This window comes from Procambarus clarkii, chromosome 35 (genome assembly GCF_040958095.1).
Source record: "Procambarus clarkii isolate CNS0578487 chromosome 35, FALCON_Pclarkii_2.0, whole genome shotgun sequence".
Lineage (NCBI taxonomy): Eukaryota > Metazoa > Arthropoda > Malacostraca > Decapoda > Cambaridae > Procambarus > Procambarus clarkii.
Genome location: NC_091184.1, coordinates 12,842,416 through 12,861,387, shown reverse-complemented (window position 1 = coordinate 12,861,387; position 18,972 = coordinate 12,842,416). Strand labels below are relative to the sequence as shown.

General features: G+C 41.1%; 1 protein-coding gene across 1 annotated transcript; it reads left to right on the top strand.

The window, feature by feature from the left end:
- The first annotated feature begins 2,146 nt into the window (after positions 1-2,146).
- Positions 2,147-3,254, top strand: LOC138371325 (uncharacterized). The gene is made up of 2 exons (XM_069336112.1): positions 2,147-2,495; positions 2,737-3,254. The coding sequence occupies exons 1-2, from the start codon at positions 2,147-2,149 to the stop codon at positions 3,252-3,254; spliced, it is 867 nt and encodes a 288-aa protein (XP_069192213.1).
- The last annotated feature ends 15,718 nt before the right edge of the window (positions 3,255-18,972 follow it).

The window sequence follows — 18,972 nt, the reverse complement described above, 5'->3', positions numbered from 1 at the left end:
TGTAGAGCGTAAATAGGTGGCCGAGGGCCTAGAGACACTTCAAGATGTTACACGACCAGAGATCACAAACATCTACCATCTACTCATGCTCACTTTAATATATTTCAATATATTTCAATCTATTATAATATGTGTTGTAGCTAATAAGTTAATCATAAATATCAACAACACTTGTTCAGTGAATATTGAAAAATAAATATTAAAGGAACTTCTGCTTGTTTAATTTATTCTGAATGTTAGAAGCACATCTCAGGTCTGAAGGCTCGTGTATTATATGCATACCATTCTTGTATCCTGTTCAACTATTTTTCTCAATACTGCTGCCGGCATTCCACTCTTCCACACCCCTATTTCCAGACTAGTTTCCTATGTGCCTCTTAAAACTTAATTTCCTCAGGACATTTGGGTATAAATTCTTCCCAGTAGGCTGTACATCGTACATGACGGAAGGTTATCAGTTGGAGACCCAAACATTGGAGATGGGATGCTCTCGGGACCTGACGAGGATGACAAGGGGATTATAATGTTGATTTATAAAGGCCTCAACTCACCTCAACGTGTCTTCCTCAACTTGCCTATTTGTGCCTGCAGAACCGAGCTCTGGCCCTTGGACCTCGCTTTTCTAGCAGTTGGTTGTCTAATGCTCCTGGCCTATTTCTATATCATACCTGCTTATAAAGTTATAAAAACAAAGGCAGAAGTCCTATTGGCCCATACGAGGCAGCTCCTATTTATAACCACCCAATCCCTCTCATATACATGTCCAACCCACGCTTGAAACAATCGAGGGACCCCACCTCCACCATGTTACGCGGCAATTGGTTTCACAAATCAACAACCCTGTTACCGAACCAGTATTTACCCAAGTCTTTCCTAAATCTAAACTTATCCAATTTATACCCATTGTTTCGTGTTCTGTCTTGTGTTGATACTTTTAATACTCCATTAATATCTTTGTTATGTCCATTCTTCCACTTGTTAACCTCTATCATGTCACCCCCTAACTCTTCGCTTTTCTGGTGAATGTAATTTAAGCTTTGTTAATCTTTCTTCATATGAAAGATTTCTAATTTGGGGAATTAACTTAGTCATCTTACGCTGGACACGTTCAAGTGAATTTATATCCATTCTATAATACGGAGACCAAAACTGAACTGCATAATCTAAATGGGGCCTAACTAGAGCAAGATATAGCTGAAGAACCACACCAGGTGTCTTGTTACTAACGCTGCGATTAATAAATCCAAGTGTCCTATTTGCCTTATTACGAACATTCATGTATTGATCCTTTTGTTTAAATTCTTACTAATCATAACTCCCAGATCCCTTTCGCAATCCGACTTCGCAATCTCAACACTATCTAGCTCGTATCTTGTTTCTCATTACTTGTAATCATCATTACCTAGCCTATCATAACCACCCAATCCCACTCATATACATGTCCAACCCACGCTTGAAACAATCAAGGGACCTCACCTCCACCACATGTCTGGTGGGTGCTTGATGCAACGAGACAATGAAAATTTCCCCTATCATGAAAATTTCCTATTTCAGTAGGAAGGTCAAAGGACCAGAGGTTCGTTATTCGGCCACGGATCAGGAGGCGCTCGCAGTGGTAGAGTCAGTTAGATATTTTGAACCTTATCTTTTTCAACGTCATTTTGTAATCTACACTGATCACAGAGCATTAACACACATTTTTAAGAAACGCACGAAATGCCCACGGATGTCACGTTGGTCTCACGAATTGTCTGCACACTCATTCCAGATCCTTTACAAGCCTGGACCGTCACATGTAGTGCCGGATACTTTAAGTAGGAACATCGCTACTATTAACGTTAACCAGAATATTGAAAACATTTCATCTGAGAAAATGAGAGAATTCCAAATGAATGAACCTAGATGGAAAGGTATTATTGAATATTTGGAAGGGAAATTATCCGTCCAAAAATCGTAAATTTCCAATGCATGAATTCGAGTTAAAGGATGGAGTACTATATTATGTAAATAGTCAGGCAGACCGAGCAGTATTCCAGACGAATTAAGATCGGCAGCATTAAAGCTGGCACATGCATCTAAGGTTGCAGGTCACCCGGGTATCTTTAAAGCTCACTTGAAAGCAAAGTCTCTCTTTCATTTCCCGGGTATGTTGTCAGAAGTAATTAAGTACGTGAAGACTTGCCCCAAATGTCAGGGGAGAAAAGGTGCCCTTAAGGCACAAGCCTCACTACAGGAATTTCCGGAGATTTCAGAACCGCTAGACCGAGTGGGGGCTGATTTGATTGATCTCCATTGCAGCCATTCAGGCAATCGGTACGTGTTGGTATTAGTGGACCATCTGTCCAGATACACCACCTTGATCGCCATCTCTCAAAAAGATTCTCGTACTGTTGCCCGAGCATTTTTTAATAGATTTGTAACTGTATTTGGGTCTCCTAAAGTTTTAGTTTCGGATCGAGGTCAGGAATTTAATGGGGATATATTTAGAGAAGTTTGTAAGATATTGGAGACAACCTCAGCCTTTACAACAGCTTACCACCCTCAGGCAAACGGGATGACTGAACGTACCAACCGTTCAGTTAAGGATATGCTTGCAATCCTTGCTGAACGCGATGCAAACTCATGGGACGAACACCTACGTTATGTTCAGCTGGCTCTGAATACTGCTACCCACCAGTCTATAAATACCCAACCCCCTTCTTTTGTTCACTGGTCAATCATGCAATTTCCCATCAGGTCTGCTTAACAGACACAATGTTGCATATGGAGAGGACTATCCTTCAGAAGTTCTGAACAAAAAGAGGAATGCTTGGAGAGTTGCAGCGGAGGCTTCAAGAAAAGCACGGGGTAGATATGCTCACTATTATGACAGGAATGTACAACCTCTGAAACTGAAGGAGGGCAGCCTGGTCTTGAGAATCAATGAAGCTGCTCCCACCAATCAGAGTAGGAGACTAACTCCTAGATGGCGGGGGCCGTATAGAGTGACCAAGAAAGACGGCCCTGTCAATGTTGTCATAATGGGGGTATTTGAGGATCAGGTGGAAAGAACTGTCCACATTAATAAGTTGAAGATTTACCATGCAAGGGAGGAACTGGAATTGCCTTCAGCAAGTCTAATTCCTGACCCATCAGAGCTGACTGGTAACTCAAGTTACGAGTCAGATGGGGAGAATGACCCTCTGTCATCTCTCGTCAGTAGTCAAGTGCACTCTCGTCACCCCATGGTAACAAGATCTCGCACTGTACAGTAAAGGTTAAAGTAACTCCCTTAGTTAGTATCATTTAGAATTCATTAGATTTTCCTGTAGAGGCAATAATGATGTTGATTTCTTAACTGTACTTAACTCAGATAGCAGACTTTACCTTGCTCTGGGATTTCCAACTTCCAACAAACCCAGAGTTATATCCATGCTTCCGCCATGTTGTTGTCTGTCTTTTCCCAGGTCTGATTTGTACACCTGGCCAGTTGTCCCAGCCACACGTGAACCCTATCTGAGAAGATCAAGGGGGAGGCACGTTACACAAAGTCCTCCCCGACCAGACCCAGTAACTAATCACATGGTTATTTAGGGTTAGTGACAATACACCAGTCACCCAGCCGACACCTCACGTCACTAACGAGGTTGTCTTGGCTCAGTATGCTGTCTACAAGGATGCAGTCACCAGATGTCAACGTTTCACACCATCGTGGGTGGTTGTCTCGACGTCCTCACCACCCACCAGCTGCGTCGTCAAGACTGCAAGCAGATCGGAAGTAATTGTGGAAAAATCGAAGAGGGAGCCAGCATGTAGCAGTACAAATTATTCTTGTCGTTGGATCCATGGTTACGTCGTCTATTGTAACATAAGCGGAACGAGGCGGACACTAGATGAGCTCCCTACAGAGTACAGTCTACTCGCCATAAAAGCGGGCCACAGCCTCCCTCGGCCCGAGGTTAACTGTACAAGGGTATACACGCATGGTGTTTACGGTCTAGTAGTCTGGTGTCATCAAGACCCGCCTGAGATGAAGTGAACCATGGTGACTGAAGATTGGGAGCCACTTGTTCTGTCAACACGCATGGTGTTTACGGTCTAGTAGTCTGGTGTCATCAAGACCCGCCTGAGATGAAGTGAACCATGGTGACTGAAGATTGGGAGCCACTTGTTCTGTCAACACGCATGGTGTTTACGGTCTAGTAGTCTGGTGTCATCAAGACCCGCCTGAGATGAAGTGAACCATGGTGACTGAAGATTGGGAGCCACTTGTTCTGTCAACACGCATGGTGTTTACGGTCTAGTAGTCTGGTGTCATCAAGACCCGCCTGAGATGAAGTGAACCATGGTGACTGAAGATTGGGAGCCACTTGTTCTGTCAACACGCCACCCACCTCAACGCCTTTCTGCAGCTACCTCCGTCACGAGACATCGTTGTGCGTCTAAGTCCTGCACTCCCGCGGTTCATCTACTGGTTCAGTCGCTTCTATCAAGAGTGTTTTGTGGGCTACAAGATGAGTAATGAGTCGCGTCTCGTTAGCGAGGTTCACCCGACCGGCGGCAGCCAGTCACGGGCTGTCACTGGTCACTCAACACTCAATTCTCGGACGACAGTCTATTGTCCTTCAACGGTAACTGGTATGTAGTACAAGAGGATCAAGATTCTCTACAGTCAACAACTGATGGTCGTGGAACTACAATCAACTAATCGTCAGTCTTCTAACATCCATGTTTTTTTTGTTCATGAACAATTGTGAAACAGAAAAAGTAAATGTCATCTTTGCTCTATAATATTAACGTAATGCTTCTTAATACCTAGGAACATGAGTTTGAAATAATAGTGATTAAATGTTGAAACCAAGAAAATAAGTACTAGAATTCTGGAGGAGGGAAATATGGAAATTTTGGTTAAATAACATTGTCTAATGAAAACCTATTGTACGGTATCTAGAACAACAGGTACTAGGAAAATTGTTGTCATGTCCTGTTCTGTGCTTTGAGAGCAAGAGGGGCGAACTAAAGAAACAATTAACACTTAAGTGATAGTGTGAACACCCTTATGGCTGTAATTTCAGCTAGAACTGTGATATTAGTAGTATTCATAAATAAATGATATATTGTGTTTGATTGTTTAATCTTAGGGAAGGTCATGTAGGCCTTAGATTTTTGAAGAAAAGGACGAGTGGAACACCTGGATGAACTTTGAGGAGTTCAGTGTTCCTCTCCTGAAAGACTGAGATTTCAGTCTGTGTTTAAATTCGTGTTCTAGATGGAACACGTGTATGGCTAATGGGGAGCCAATGATCTTTGCTAGCTAGCTTTGCTGAAGGATTAAGGATATTGTATTTAGTTATATCAGTTCAGGGATAGGATGTTTTTTTTCTGATCGGGGAGAAAAACACAAGCCAGTATGGGGAGACTTATTTATTAATTATTGTATAGAGAACAACTGCTGTACCATAATATAATTGATGTCGTATAACATAACTGAGTAGTATACCAGTACTGCAAAGATGCAACTAAAGAAATAAGTCGTAGCACATTAATAACAGAGCCTAGTGCCAGTTAGCCAATGCAATGTTGCAGTACACACAATCAGTTTAATGCTATAATTAAAGTACAACACCAGAGTTATAATTTTAGTGGCACAGCCAGTACAGTATGTATATAAATATATATTCTGTATACACAGAAGCCATAGAAAAGATAGATAAGAATTTCCAGGGGTAATGATATGCTAATGCCTAGGTTACATGTAAAGTGTGCAACCCCCAACTTGCACTACAATTGTGCACTTGACATATGGTAAGTAGCTACGGGCAGCTCTAGCCTTGGGGATCCGGCGCAGCACCCCCAAAATTAGTGCATAGTAGAAATGTGTGCATAAAAGAAAGCGTGAGGAGTGCTACTGGGCATAGTTGTCCTGCAGGCAAGGGAGGAGGGCGCGCGTTTCGAAGCGATGCGGGCCGGAGCTGGAACGTAAATGAGGGAGAGACTAAAAAAATCTGAAAATACAGGAGAAGATGCCCATGGGGCGAGCCTTGAAGTGGGGACAGAAGAAGATAAGGGAGGTGAGAGGAAGAAGATTTGTAGGAGAAAAAGTGCCAGGGCTAAACCCAGCTGTGTGTCGTTTGGTTGCGGCATTCGAGGCAGGGACTCAGTCGGGTGTTTTCAGTGACAACAACAGGGACATCACAAAACTCACAACATCGCAGTGATTGGCTCAAGAGCCTCAGGGCTGAACTTTTACGGATGGTTTGTGCTGGTTGTTGAGAGCTGAATATGAAATAATGGTGGATGCTGGGTGTTGAGAGCTAAAGTTTATCGAAATACAGAGTTAGGAGGAGGATCATGGATGGTAGAGAAGAGGTCATGAGTGTATCGTGGTCGTCTGAGAGTGTGTAGGAGAAAATCAATGGGTTGTTCATGATAAGTGAGTAGTCTATCAATTTGTCTGTCTGATAAAGTTTTCCAGTAGACATTTAGGGCAGGAATGTTCGTACTTTCATGGAGACTTTGACTGGTAATAAACTCTTGCCATCGGGATGCACATATCTTAGTTCTCTATTCTGTATTCTTTGAAGCTTTAGTTTGTTAGTAGGTGCAGATAGAGAAAGAGCAAGTGGAGCATATGTTAAAAGAGGTCTAATAAGTGCTTTGTAAAGGTGCATTTTTGTGTCAGGTTTTGCAAATCTAAGTCTGTACAGTTTTTCCATGGCTAGAAGAGCTATTGCACGTTTCTGTGTAATGTGTGTGTGAAAGAGTAGTTGTCGATCAAAAGTGAGTCCAAGAACTGTGGAGGAGGGAGACACAGGACTGTGGAGGAGGGAGACACAGGACTGTGGAGGAAGGAGACACAGGACTGTGGAGGAGGGAGACGCAGGACTGTGGAGGAGGGAGACGCAGGACTGTGGAGGAGGGAGACACAGGACTGTGGAGGAGGGAGACACAAGACTGTGGAGGAGGGAGACGCAAGACTGTGGAGGAGGGAGACGCAGGACTGTGGAGGAGGGAGACAGGACTGTGGAGGAGGGAGACACAGGACTGTGGAGGAGGGAGACACAGGACTGTGGAGGAGGGAGATACAGGACTGTGGAGGAGGGAGATACAGGACTGTGGAGGAGGGTGACACAGGACTGTGGAGGAGGGAGACACAGGACTGTGGAGGAGGGAGACACAGGACTGTGGAGGAGGGAGATACAGGACTGTGGAGGAGGGAGACACAGGACTGTGGAGGAGGGAGACACAGAACTGTGGAGGAGGGTGACACAGGACTGTGGAGGAGGGAGACACAGGACTGTGGAGGAGGGAGACACAGGACTGTGGAGGAGGGAGACACAGGACTGTGGAGGAGGGAGACACAGAGATATAAGTAGGATTTGGAGTGTATGAATAGAGTTTAAGAGGAATAGGGCGAATAGTTCTTTTACAAAAAAAGTAGGTGATTTTGGATTTGGTGGAGTTGGTTTTGATACGCCAGTTATACTCCCACTCAGTGACAACATCAAGTTCTGTTTGTGCTCTGTTTGTAAGTGTATCATTGGTGCTGCTGGTGACAACGTGAGAGACATCATCGGCGTAACATATGGTTAATGAAGTGTGATGAACAGGGTCAGGAATGTCGTTGATGTATAGGATGTAGAGTGTTGGGGCAAGAACAGAGCCTTGGGGAACACCGGCATGTAAGTTGAAGTAGTCAGAGTGTTGTCGGAGGAACTTAATTCTCATTGTCCTATTGTCTAAGTAGTTAGAAAGAAGTTTGGTGGTGATAAGAGGAAGATTAAAGTTGTTGCATAATTTGAATTTTAGGCCGTCATGCCAAACAGTGTCAAAGGCCTTCTCAACGTCCTTAGTGATGAGTGCAGTCTTAAGTCTTTGGTGCTGATTGATACTGAGGTAGTTGGTCATGATGTTTAAGGCGTCGTGAGAGGACCGGTGTGGCCGAAATCCAAACTGTTTGTTAGTGAATAAGTCATTGTGTTCTAGGTGGGTTCTAAGTCTCTGGTTGACCAGACTTTCAAAGACTTTGCCAAGTGTTTCTAGAAGGCTGATGGGTCTATAGTTCTTTGGGTCAGTGTGGGGTTTCCCAGGTTTTGGAATTAGAACGGCTGTGGCAGACTTCAAGTTGAGAGAGAAGTATCCAGAGGCAAGGGAGGCGTTGAATAGGTTAGTGATAGCAGTAATGATAGGAGCAGGGAGTTGTCTAAGAAGGATATGTCCAATGCCTGATGCACCAGGGGCTCTACGACGAGTGCCCATGAGAGCTGTCTTGACATCAACTAGAGTCAGCGGAGTCTGTAGTTCAGTGTTTGAGTTGAGATTGTCAAGGTGGATGAGGTCGTCTGGTGTAGTTGCGTGTCTATTATGGTGTATCCAGTCATCGACTGCTTCAATGTTGGGGTGGGCAAATGGTTCAGAAGGATGTGGGTGAAAGATTCGTTCCCAGTGGTGTTTAAAAATGTTGAGTACTACATCAGGATCAGTGATTTTGTTGTTATTATGAAGAAGGTATTTAAACGGTGTGTGAGTTGATCCTTGTAAGCGTTTGATTTGTTTCCAGAATTCTTGAGGTGTCAGTTTTCTGTATTGTTCTGCTTGTACTATGAGGTGTTTCCAATGTTTTGAGTGATCTTCATCTAGGCTGTTAAGGATGTGTTTTTTTAATGCTGTTAGGTCCCATAGTATTTGTCCATGACGATGCATATTTTGTAGGAATCTAGTGTGATAGCAAGCTAAGAGGCGTTTAGAGCGAATGGAGGGGGTGAAAGTGAAATGTGGTTTGTGTGTTGTTTTAGGAATGGAGATATTTGCTGCATGAATGACGGTGTCTTGTATGTTGCGTGCTTGTGTGTCGATGTCAGTGTGATGTTTGTCATTGTATTCATAAGTGAGATCAGTGTCATCAATGTGTTGTTTGAACATGTCCCAGTTTGCCCTAAGGTATGAAAATTGAGGAGTACTGGGGATGGGAATAGGATTTGTGGAGACTGAGAATTAAAGGAATATGATCAGAGCCCGTAATGGGCCCTGGTGAAATGAAGTGTTGCAAGTTGCTGCCATGTCTGTTGGTGAATATGAGATCAGGTCTGCCAGAACCTAAATGATTGAAAAAAGTGGGGAAGTCAGGGCCAAGAAAGAATAAATGTTTTTGAGTGCATATTCGGTGAAGCTGTGTGCCATGCTGATTTGAGGTATTGTGGTGGAATGTGGGATGAAGTGCATTGAGATCTGCAAGCAGAAAAACAGGCAAGTGAGTGTGGTTGAAGAGTGTTATGAAATCTTGCATGGGAATGCCGGTGTTAGGACGGGTGTAGGTTGTGCAGATGATGAGAGAACCCATTTGTGTGTGAAATTTGATGGCTAGGAAATGTTTGTGAAGCCATTGAGTGTGTAGGAGTTCGTGTTTGTATGAAGAACGGATGAGTGTTGCAACTCCTTCATATGCTTCATCTGGTGACTGGTAAGAGGAGTAGCCATAATGTTTGATTTTATATGAGTTCGTAATGTATGTGCTATTTAATAATAGCACATCAGGTCTCTCGAGCTCAATAAAATCTGACACCATGTGTCTAATGGAGAAATATGCCCGCACATTAAATTGGATGATCTTTATGAATTTTTAGGTTTTGATGGGGTGCTGGTGGGGTTTTGTGCATGTACAGGAGCATGAGGTTTGTGTGATTCAATGAGTTGGGCAGTTATTGAGGAGGGTGGTAGGAATTGTGGGAAATTGACAGCGGGAGGTGGGAGTAAGACAACGGGTTGCTAAGCGGGCTCGGGACGAGATGAGATGAGTTACAGAAGAAATGACTGTAGTTGTTGGGGGATGGAGGAAGGCAGAAGGCTTGTTGACAGGGACCGGGTGAGAGGTATCAGAGGTTGTAGTGTTTGAAGTCAGATTAGAAGTGGAGGGGACAATGTTGGGAGAAGAGGGTGAAGGTGCTTTTGACATGGATGATTCAGTTTGGGATAGTCCAGGATGTGCTGTTTGGTCAGTGGAACCGTTTTCTGTAGCAGTCAGGAGTGGGTTGGTAGGACGTTGTGGGGAACTGTAGTATTTTCCTCAGCTGAAGTCGTGGTGTTTTGTGGAGTGAGGACTGTAGGCGAGAATGGAGCAGAACGCAATAGCTGAGTAGGAGGAACAGAGATACTAGGAAGGCCGTTATGAGTGAGAAAAATAGGAAGATAGTCAGCAAAGTCACGGCCATCGTCCTTGGCCTTCAAGTAAGCAGCTTGTACACAGGCAGTGACTCGTTCATATGAAAGGTTCTGAAGAGGAGAATAAGGTGGAGGTGGTGGGTGAGGGAAGAGAGGTGGAGAGGACTGAGTTTGTTGTGCAGTATTATAATAATAATAATAATAATAATTTTTATTTAGGTAAGGTACATACATAAGGAGATTTTACAAAGTTTGTTGGCTTTATAGATAGAGCTAGTACATACAATGCCTAAAGCCACTATTACGCAAAGCGTTTCGGGCAGGAAAAACATTAATGACTAAAGCTTAAAACTAATGGGTAAAAAGAATAAAATGTGTTGAGAACAAATAAAAATAGAGGTAAAAGAGGGGGAACATTGTTGAAAAAGCAGCACAAATACAATTACAAATTATTACAGAAAATTACATTCAAACAGCGTTGATTTGAAAAACAAAAAAACATACATGGGTTGACAACAGAGGGGTAAGGTAGGTTACAGGGAATTTATTAGGTATAGCTTCGTTTTTAACTTAAACTGGTTGAGAGAGGTACAGTCTTTAACATGGTTGGGAAGGTCATTCCACATTCTGGGCCCCTTGATTTGTAGAGCATTTCTGGTTTGATTAAGTCGTACTCTAGGAATATCAAAACTGTATTTATTTCTGGTGTGGTGCTCATGGGTTCTGTTACAACCTTCTATGAAGCTTTTGAGATCAGGATTGGCATTATAGTTTAGCGTTTTATATATGTATAATACACATGAGAGAATGTGCAGTGACTTAATGTCTAACATATTCAGAGATTTGAGTAGGGGTACCGAGTGATGTCTGGGGCCAGAATTGGATATTGTCCTAATAGCAGCTTTGTGTTGAGTAATTAGAGGACGTAAGTGATTTTGGGTAGTAGAGCCCCAAGAACAAATACCATAGTTGAGATATGGATAGATAAGGGAGTAATAGAGAGTCACCAGGGCAGGGCGTGGTACATAATATCTGATCTTAGAAAGAATGCCCACAGTTTTTGAAACTTTTTTTGATATGTTTAGAATGTGTCCCTGGAAATTCAGCTTGTGGTCAATGAGAATGCCAAGGAATTTGCCATCTAATTTGTTACAAATTTGGGTATTGTTTATTTTGAGATTTATTTGATTAGAGGATTTATTGCCAAACAGAATATAGAAAGTTTTGTCAATGTTAAGGGTGAGTTTGTTGGCAGTTAGCCACAGATGGACTTTATTTAGCTCAGTATTTACTGTGGCATTTAGAGCAAGGGGTTCAGGACTGGTGTAAATGAAGTTTGTGTCGTCAGCAAATAGAATTGGTTTGAGGTGTTGGGAGGCATTTGGAAGGTCATTAATGAAGATGAGAAAGAGGAGAGGGCCAAGTATGCTGCCCTGCGGAACACTATTGTTGATGGGTAGGGTGGGAGAAATTGTATTATTCACAGAAACACATTGGAGCCTGTCAGTAAGGTAGGATTTGAGGTATTGTAGGGAGTGTCCTCTGACACCATAATGATGTAATTTAAGAAGAAGGTTTTGGTGGTTGACAGTATCGAAAGCTTTACGCAGGTCCACAAATAACCCAACAGGGAACTCATTTTTATCAAGAGCTGTATGAATCGAGTTAAGCATACTAATGCGTCAAGTATAGACCCAGAACTTAACCTCTTATCCACTATCTATGACAATAATCACTTTAATGATCTAAATTGCAGATATTTTGCAGCACATGATGTAAACAATGTATTAACTCATAATCAGAATATCTCTGTAATCAATTTGAACGTTAGATCCCTAGGTAAACACTTCGATGATGTTAGTGCCTTGATTGAAGCTATTGACAACAAATTCTCTTTTATTATACTTACTGAAACATGGTTGAAAGAGGATACTACTCAACTCTTTAACATGCCTAACTACTCAGCAATTCACAACTGTCGTCAACTTCAGAGAGGTGGTGGCACTGCTCTTTACTACCACCAAGAACTAATATGCCTAAAAGAAATTAGAACTAGAGACTGCTATGGGGAGTATATCTTCGCCAGCTTCAGAGTCAAGGGTGCCAAGTCTGTCCTGTCTGTGGGTGCAGTTTATAGAATTCCTAACACTGATGTGTCCGAATTCAACTCAAACCTTAGAAATCTAATACTTGAAAAACAGACTGAACAAAAACCACCTAATTATCGCAGGGGACTTTAATATTAACCTCTGCGAGCCAGAACACCCTACTGCTGTTAGCTTCCTCAACTGTATGAATTCCTGCTTCCTCATACCCTTAATCACTAGACCTACTAGAATCACTGATAGCACTGCCACGACTCTAGATCACATCTGGACAAACATAACCTCTCCGCTTACTTCAGGTATAATCACCGATAGCACTACAGACCATTACCCCACATTTCTCCTAACTAACATTAGCAAACCACCTCTTGAGTCAAGAGAGATACGTTTTAGACTATACAATGAAACTGCTATAGACAATTTTATAACTGCTACTGATAATGTCAACTGGGAGTCCGAGTTAGGTAACATAGAGGACATCAACCTAGCAGTTCAATCTTTTCTTAAAAAAACTCTTAGCCTTTATAATACCCACTGTCCTATGCTTACAAAACAAGTCACAACCAAAAGGCTTAACAATCCCTGGCTTACAAAGGGAATACTTAAATCTATTAATAAAAAACATGACCTTGAGAAGAAGTATAGGTTAGGAATTGTCTCCAAAGAATTCTCAAAGAATTACTCATTATTGCTATCTAAGATAATTAGACGAGCCAAAACTAAATACTATGAAGATAAATTTACCCAAATAAAGAGCAACATTAAACAAACTTGGAGAACAATTTCACAAATATTGGGATCAAAGAAGTCTATAAATAACAAACCGACTCTCCTGTCTAATAACGATGGTCAGCTTTCAGCCTCTGATTCTGCTATTGAGTTCAATAGGTTCTTCTCTTCCATTGGTTCATCCCTTGCTAATGATATTCCATCTTCCAGTACTGACATTAAGGACTATCTTACAGGTAACTATCCACAGTCTCTGTACCTAAAGCCTATTAATTCCACTGACGTCAATGAGATAATCCTTTCCCTTAAAACCAAGTCTGGTGCCCTTGAGGAGATACCAACTTTAATTTACAAAAAAGCCTCTAGATCTTTAGCCCCTGCTATTGCTTTGCTCTTCAACAAGTCACTTGAACTCCAAACCTTTCCAGATATTCTAAAAAAAAGCGAGAGTAACGCCTGTCCACAAATGTGGTGATCCCACAGATGTTAACAACTACAGACCTATATCAATCCTGCCAAACTTGTCAAAATTTTTTGAAAAACTAATCTATAAGCAGCTTTACTCATATCTAGCCAAACTCAATATACTTAGCCCTTGCCAATATGGCTTCAGACCCAAAAAAAGCACTAACGATGCACTTATTAGTATGCTTAACTCGATTCATACAGCTCTTGATAAAAAGGAGTTCCCTGTTGGGTTATTTGTGGACCTGCGTAAAGCTTTTGATACTGTCAACCACCAAAACCTTCTTCTAAAATTACATCATTATGGAGTCAGAGGACACTCCCTACAATACCTCAAATCCTACCTTACTGACAGGCTCCAATATGTTTCTGTGAATAATATAATTTCTCCCACCCTACCCATCAACATTGGTGTTCCTCAGGGCAGCATACTTGGCCCTCTCCTCTTTCTCATCTACATTAATGACCTTCCAAATGCCTCCCAACACCTCAAACCAATTCTATTTGCTGACGACACAACCTTCACTTACTCCAGTCCTGACCCCCTTGCTCTAAATGCCACAGTAAATACTGAGCTAAATAAAGTCCATCTTTGGCTAACTGCCAACAAACTCACCCTTAACATTAACAAAACTTTCTATATTCTGTTTGGCAATAAATCCTCTAGTCAAATAAATCTCAAAATAAACAATACCCAAATTTGTAACAAATTAGATGGCAAATTCCTTGGCATTCTCATTGACCACAAGCTGAATTTCCAGGGACACATTCTAAATATATCAAAAAAAGTTTCAAAAACTGTGGGCATTCTTTCTAAGATCAGATATTATGTACCACGCCCTGCCCTGGTGACTCTCTATTACTCCCTTATCTATCCATATCTCAACTATGGTATTTGTGCTTGGGGTTCTACTACCCAAAATCACTTACGTCCTCTAATTACCCAACACAAAGCTGCTATTAGGACAATATCCAACTCTGGCCCCAGACATCACTCGGTACCCCTACTCAAATCTCTGAATATGTTAAGACATTAAGTCACTGCACATTCTCTCATGTGTATTATACATATATAAAACGCTAAACTATAATGCCAATCATGATCTCAAAAGCTTCATAGAAGGTTGTAACAGAACCCATGAGCACCACACCAGAAATAAATACAGTTTTGATATTCCAGAGTACGACTTAATCAAACTAGAAATGCTCTACAAATCAAGGGGCCCAGAATGTGGAATGACCTTCCCAACCACGTTAAAGACTGTACCTCTCTCAACCTGTTTAAGATAAAAACTAAACACTACCTAATAAATTCCCTGTAACCTACCTCACTCCTCTATTGTCAACCCATGTCTGTTATTTTCTTTTTTTTAATCAACACTGTTTGTCAACCTATTGTATTTGTGCTGCTTTTTCAGTCATGTTCCCCTTTTTTTATCTTTATTTGTTTTTGTTCTAAACACTTTTTATTCTTTATGCTCAATTAGTATTAAGTTCTAGATATTAATGTTTTTCTTGCCCGAAACGCATTGCGTAATAGTGGCTTTAGGCATTGTATGTACTAGCTCTATCTATATATCAATCCATTAATGTATCATCACTTGTATGTATATACCTTACCTTAATAAACATATTTATTTATTTATTTATTTAAATCAGATTTAGCATAGAATGGAATAGACCAGTAGGAGAAAATTCTGTTCAAGTGCAAGATTTTCGAAAAGCTGATTTTAATAGCCTAAGAAATTTTTTGGGTCAAATTGATTGGAAAGTCTTGGGTATGGGATGTGGACCGGTCTTGGAGCGAGACATGAACCCAGCGATAGGTGACTTAAATGGGGATTTCGATGTGGATTCAATATATAACTTATTTAAGAATATTCTAAACAAAGCACAGGAACGTAGTATACTATACAAATTGAATAGATCGAATACTAATGACCCAAAGTGGATAACAAAGAATTTGAAGAACCTTATAGGTAAAAAGAGAGCTTGGTACAAAAGGATTAAAAATGGGGAGGTCACTTTAGAACAGGAATTCGTACAACTGGTTAGAAATGTTAAAAATGAGATAAGGAAAGCAAAAAGAAACTATGAAGTTCGCATAGCAGGGCAAGCAAAGACAAATCCTAAAGGTTTTTTTCAGTTATATCGTACTAAGACTAGGGAAAGGATAGGTCCATTAAAAACTGAGACAGGTCAAATAACAGATAGTGATGAAGAGATGAGTAGTATTTTTAATAAATATTTTGTATCTGTATTTACTAAAGAAGAACTTAACAATATGCCTTCAGCCGAACAAGTCTATGTGGGTGGGGACGAGGACAGGTTGACGAGTTTAGCAGTTACCAGGGAGGATGTTCTTAAACAAATAGTAAAACTCAAACCAAACAAATCCCCAGGGCCGGATGAAGTGTTTGCCAGGGTGCTTAAAGAATGCAAAGAGGAGCTTTGTGACCCACTGTCAACCATATTTAATAAATCAATAGAGTCAGGCAGAGTGCCAGAGTTTTGGAAAGTTGCTAATGTGATACCAGTTTTTAAGAAAGGAGATAGATCACTTGCGTCTAACTATCGACCAATTAGCCTAACGTCTATTGTGGGAAAGTTACTCGAATCTATAATAGCAAATAAAATTCGTCTTCATCTTGAAAAACATAAATTAATAATTGAGTCGCAACATGGTTTTATAAATGGCCGTTCATGTTTAACAAATTTGTTATCTTTTTATTCTAGCATAGTTGAGGCAGTTGATAGTGGTAAGGATTGTGATGTTGTGTACCTTGACTTTAGCAAAGCTTTTGATACAGTGCCACATGAAAGACTGATTAAAAAGATAGAGTCTCATGGTATTGGGGGTGCTATATTAAGCTGGATTAGGGCATGGCTATACCAAAGGAAACAGAGAGTTAGTATAAATGGAATCAAGTCAGAGTGGGAAAATGTTGTAAGTGGAGTGCCTCAAGGCTCTGTCCTGGGACCTCTGTTGTTTATAATATATATAAATGATTTAGATTCAGGTTTGAGTAGCAACATTTGCAAATTTGCCGATGATACGAAAATCGGTAGGGAAATTAATTCGGAGGAGGACTCACTATCACTTCAAGTTGATCTAGATAGGGTTTTGAAATGGTCAAAGGATTGGCAGATGCAGTTTAATGCTGATAAATGTAAAGTTCTGAGGTTAGGTAATGATGATAGAGTTACAAGATACGAGCTAGATGGTGTTGAGATTGCGAAGTCGGATTGCGAAAGGGATCTGGGAGTTATGATTAGTAAGAATTTAAAACAAAAGGAGCAATGCATAAATGTTCGTAATAAGGCAAATCGGACACTTGGATTTATTAATCGCAGCGTTAGTAACAAGACACCTGGTGTGGTTCTCAAGCTATATCTTGCTCTAGTTAGGCCCCATTTAGATTATGCAGTTCAGTTTTGGTAGCCATATTATAAAATGGATATAAATTCACTTGAACGTGTCCAGCGTAGGATGACTAAGTTAATTCCCCAAATTAGAAATCTTTCATATGAAGAAAGATTAACTAAGCTTAAGTTGCATTCACTGGAAAGGCGAAGAGTTAGGGGTGACATGATAGAGGTTTACAAGTGGGTGAATGGACATAACAAAGGGGATATTAATAGGGTATTAAAAGTATCAACACAAGACAGAACACGAAACAATGGGTATAAATTGGATAAGTTTAGATTTAGGAAAGACTTGGGTAAATACTGGTTCAGTAACAGGGTTGTTGATTTGTGGAACCAATTACCGCGTAACGTGCTGGAGGTGGGGTCCCTCGATTGTTTCAAGCGCGGGTTGGACAAGTATATGAGTGGGATTGGGTGGTTATAAATAGGAGCTGCCTCGTATGGGCCAATAGGCCTTCTGCAGTTGCCTTTGTTCTTATGTTCTTATCTTACAGTACTCAAGTATATCTTTCGTAGCACAGGGACTCCCACTCCCTTTCCACAGCATGCCAAGGCCTTCAGAGGTTGTAATCTCTTCCGACATTGACCCAACAGTCTGTTCATCTCAGCTTCCAAACTCTCATGGGTATATGCCTAAATATTTATATATATTAACTCTCTATATTTTTACCGTTTATTTTCAATATAATGGGCCTCCGACTTCTACATTCAAACTTAGTTTTGTTTTCATTACCCACCAGTCCCATATGTTAGTTTAGTTCATTTATTATGCACCCCATACCCATCATGTGGGCGGTAGTGGAAAGGGTTACAGAGGCACATAATGGGCTCAAGGACTGAACCCCACAATTCATTTAGCTAAACAAGTTACAATCTTGATGAACTAGTTACAAAATTCAATATAAGTCATCATATCAACAATGGGTTCGAGATCGATCACAAGTACAGTTTCTAAATTAAGCAACTGACATATGTGGAGAGCTAGTGTCACAATTTATATGTTTGTCCTGCACACCGCCCCCCATCCAGTGGGAAGCGGTGGATAGGTTACAATCACTTAGTTACTACCTACAGTTAGCAAACTGGGGATATTTGGCTAAAATTTCTGGTAGCAGATCATTTTGAATGAAATATTGACACATCGCTGGAACATTGGTTATAGAATTGTCTCTAAATTCGCGTATCTTTTCGCACTCCATCACATAGTGACGGAGGGTGTGCGAATAATTTTGTTGACACAGTTTACATTTGGTCAGGTCTACATCAGCAGATAATGAGAATTCCCAGAGATACTTGTAACCGAGTCTAAGCCGAGCAGTAGTAACATCTAGAAGTCTGCTGATTTTATTGGATGATCCATAGATGTGTGGCTCCTCTTGCATAATAGTATGATGATAGATGGAATTACTGGTGTCAATTTCACTTTGCCTCAGATCTACAAGATCTTGTTGAAGTTCTCGGTGTACAGCTGCTCTCAGATTGCTCATTGACAATCCAAGGTTACACTCAACGGCTCCTTTAAAGGCAGATTCTTTGGCTAACTTATCAGCTCTATCTGATAGTTTCTGACATCAAAAGTGCTGAAAGAAAGCGTGCCTTTCTACTTCATTATGCAGGTGATCGAGTTTGTGACATCTTTGATACACTGAAAGACATTGGTGGTGCCAAAGATTATGACATTGCCAAAGCCAAACTAACAGAGCATTTCAAACCAAGGCAAAATACTGCAATGGAAATTATGCATTTCAGGAGAGCAAAACAACACTCTAATGAAACTGTGGATCAATACCACACACGTCTGCAGGGTTTAGCAGCCCATTGTGAGTTTGCTGATGTTGACAAAGAAATCAAACAGCAAATAATTGAAACATGCACATCTACAAGTCTTCGTCGAAGAGCTCTAGAACTTGTTGATGATGAAAGTTCTCTTACCAAGATACTGGATATGGCTCGTCGAATGGAAGATGCTGCACGTGATGCTCGTGTCATGGAGTGCAGTGCCAACAACGGTTCTGCCACTGGTACTAACAGTGATGAGGTACGTAAGGTTCAGGGAGGACACCGTGATCAAAGAAGATATCATGGCAAACCTAGCAGTAAATTGAGC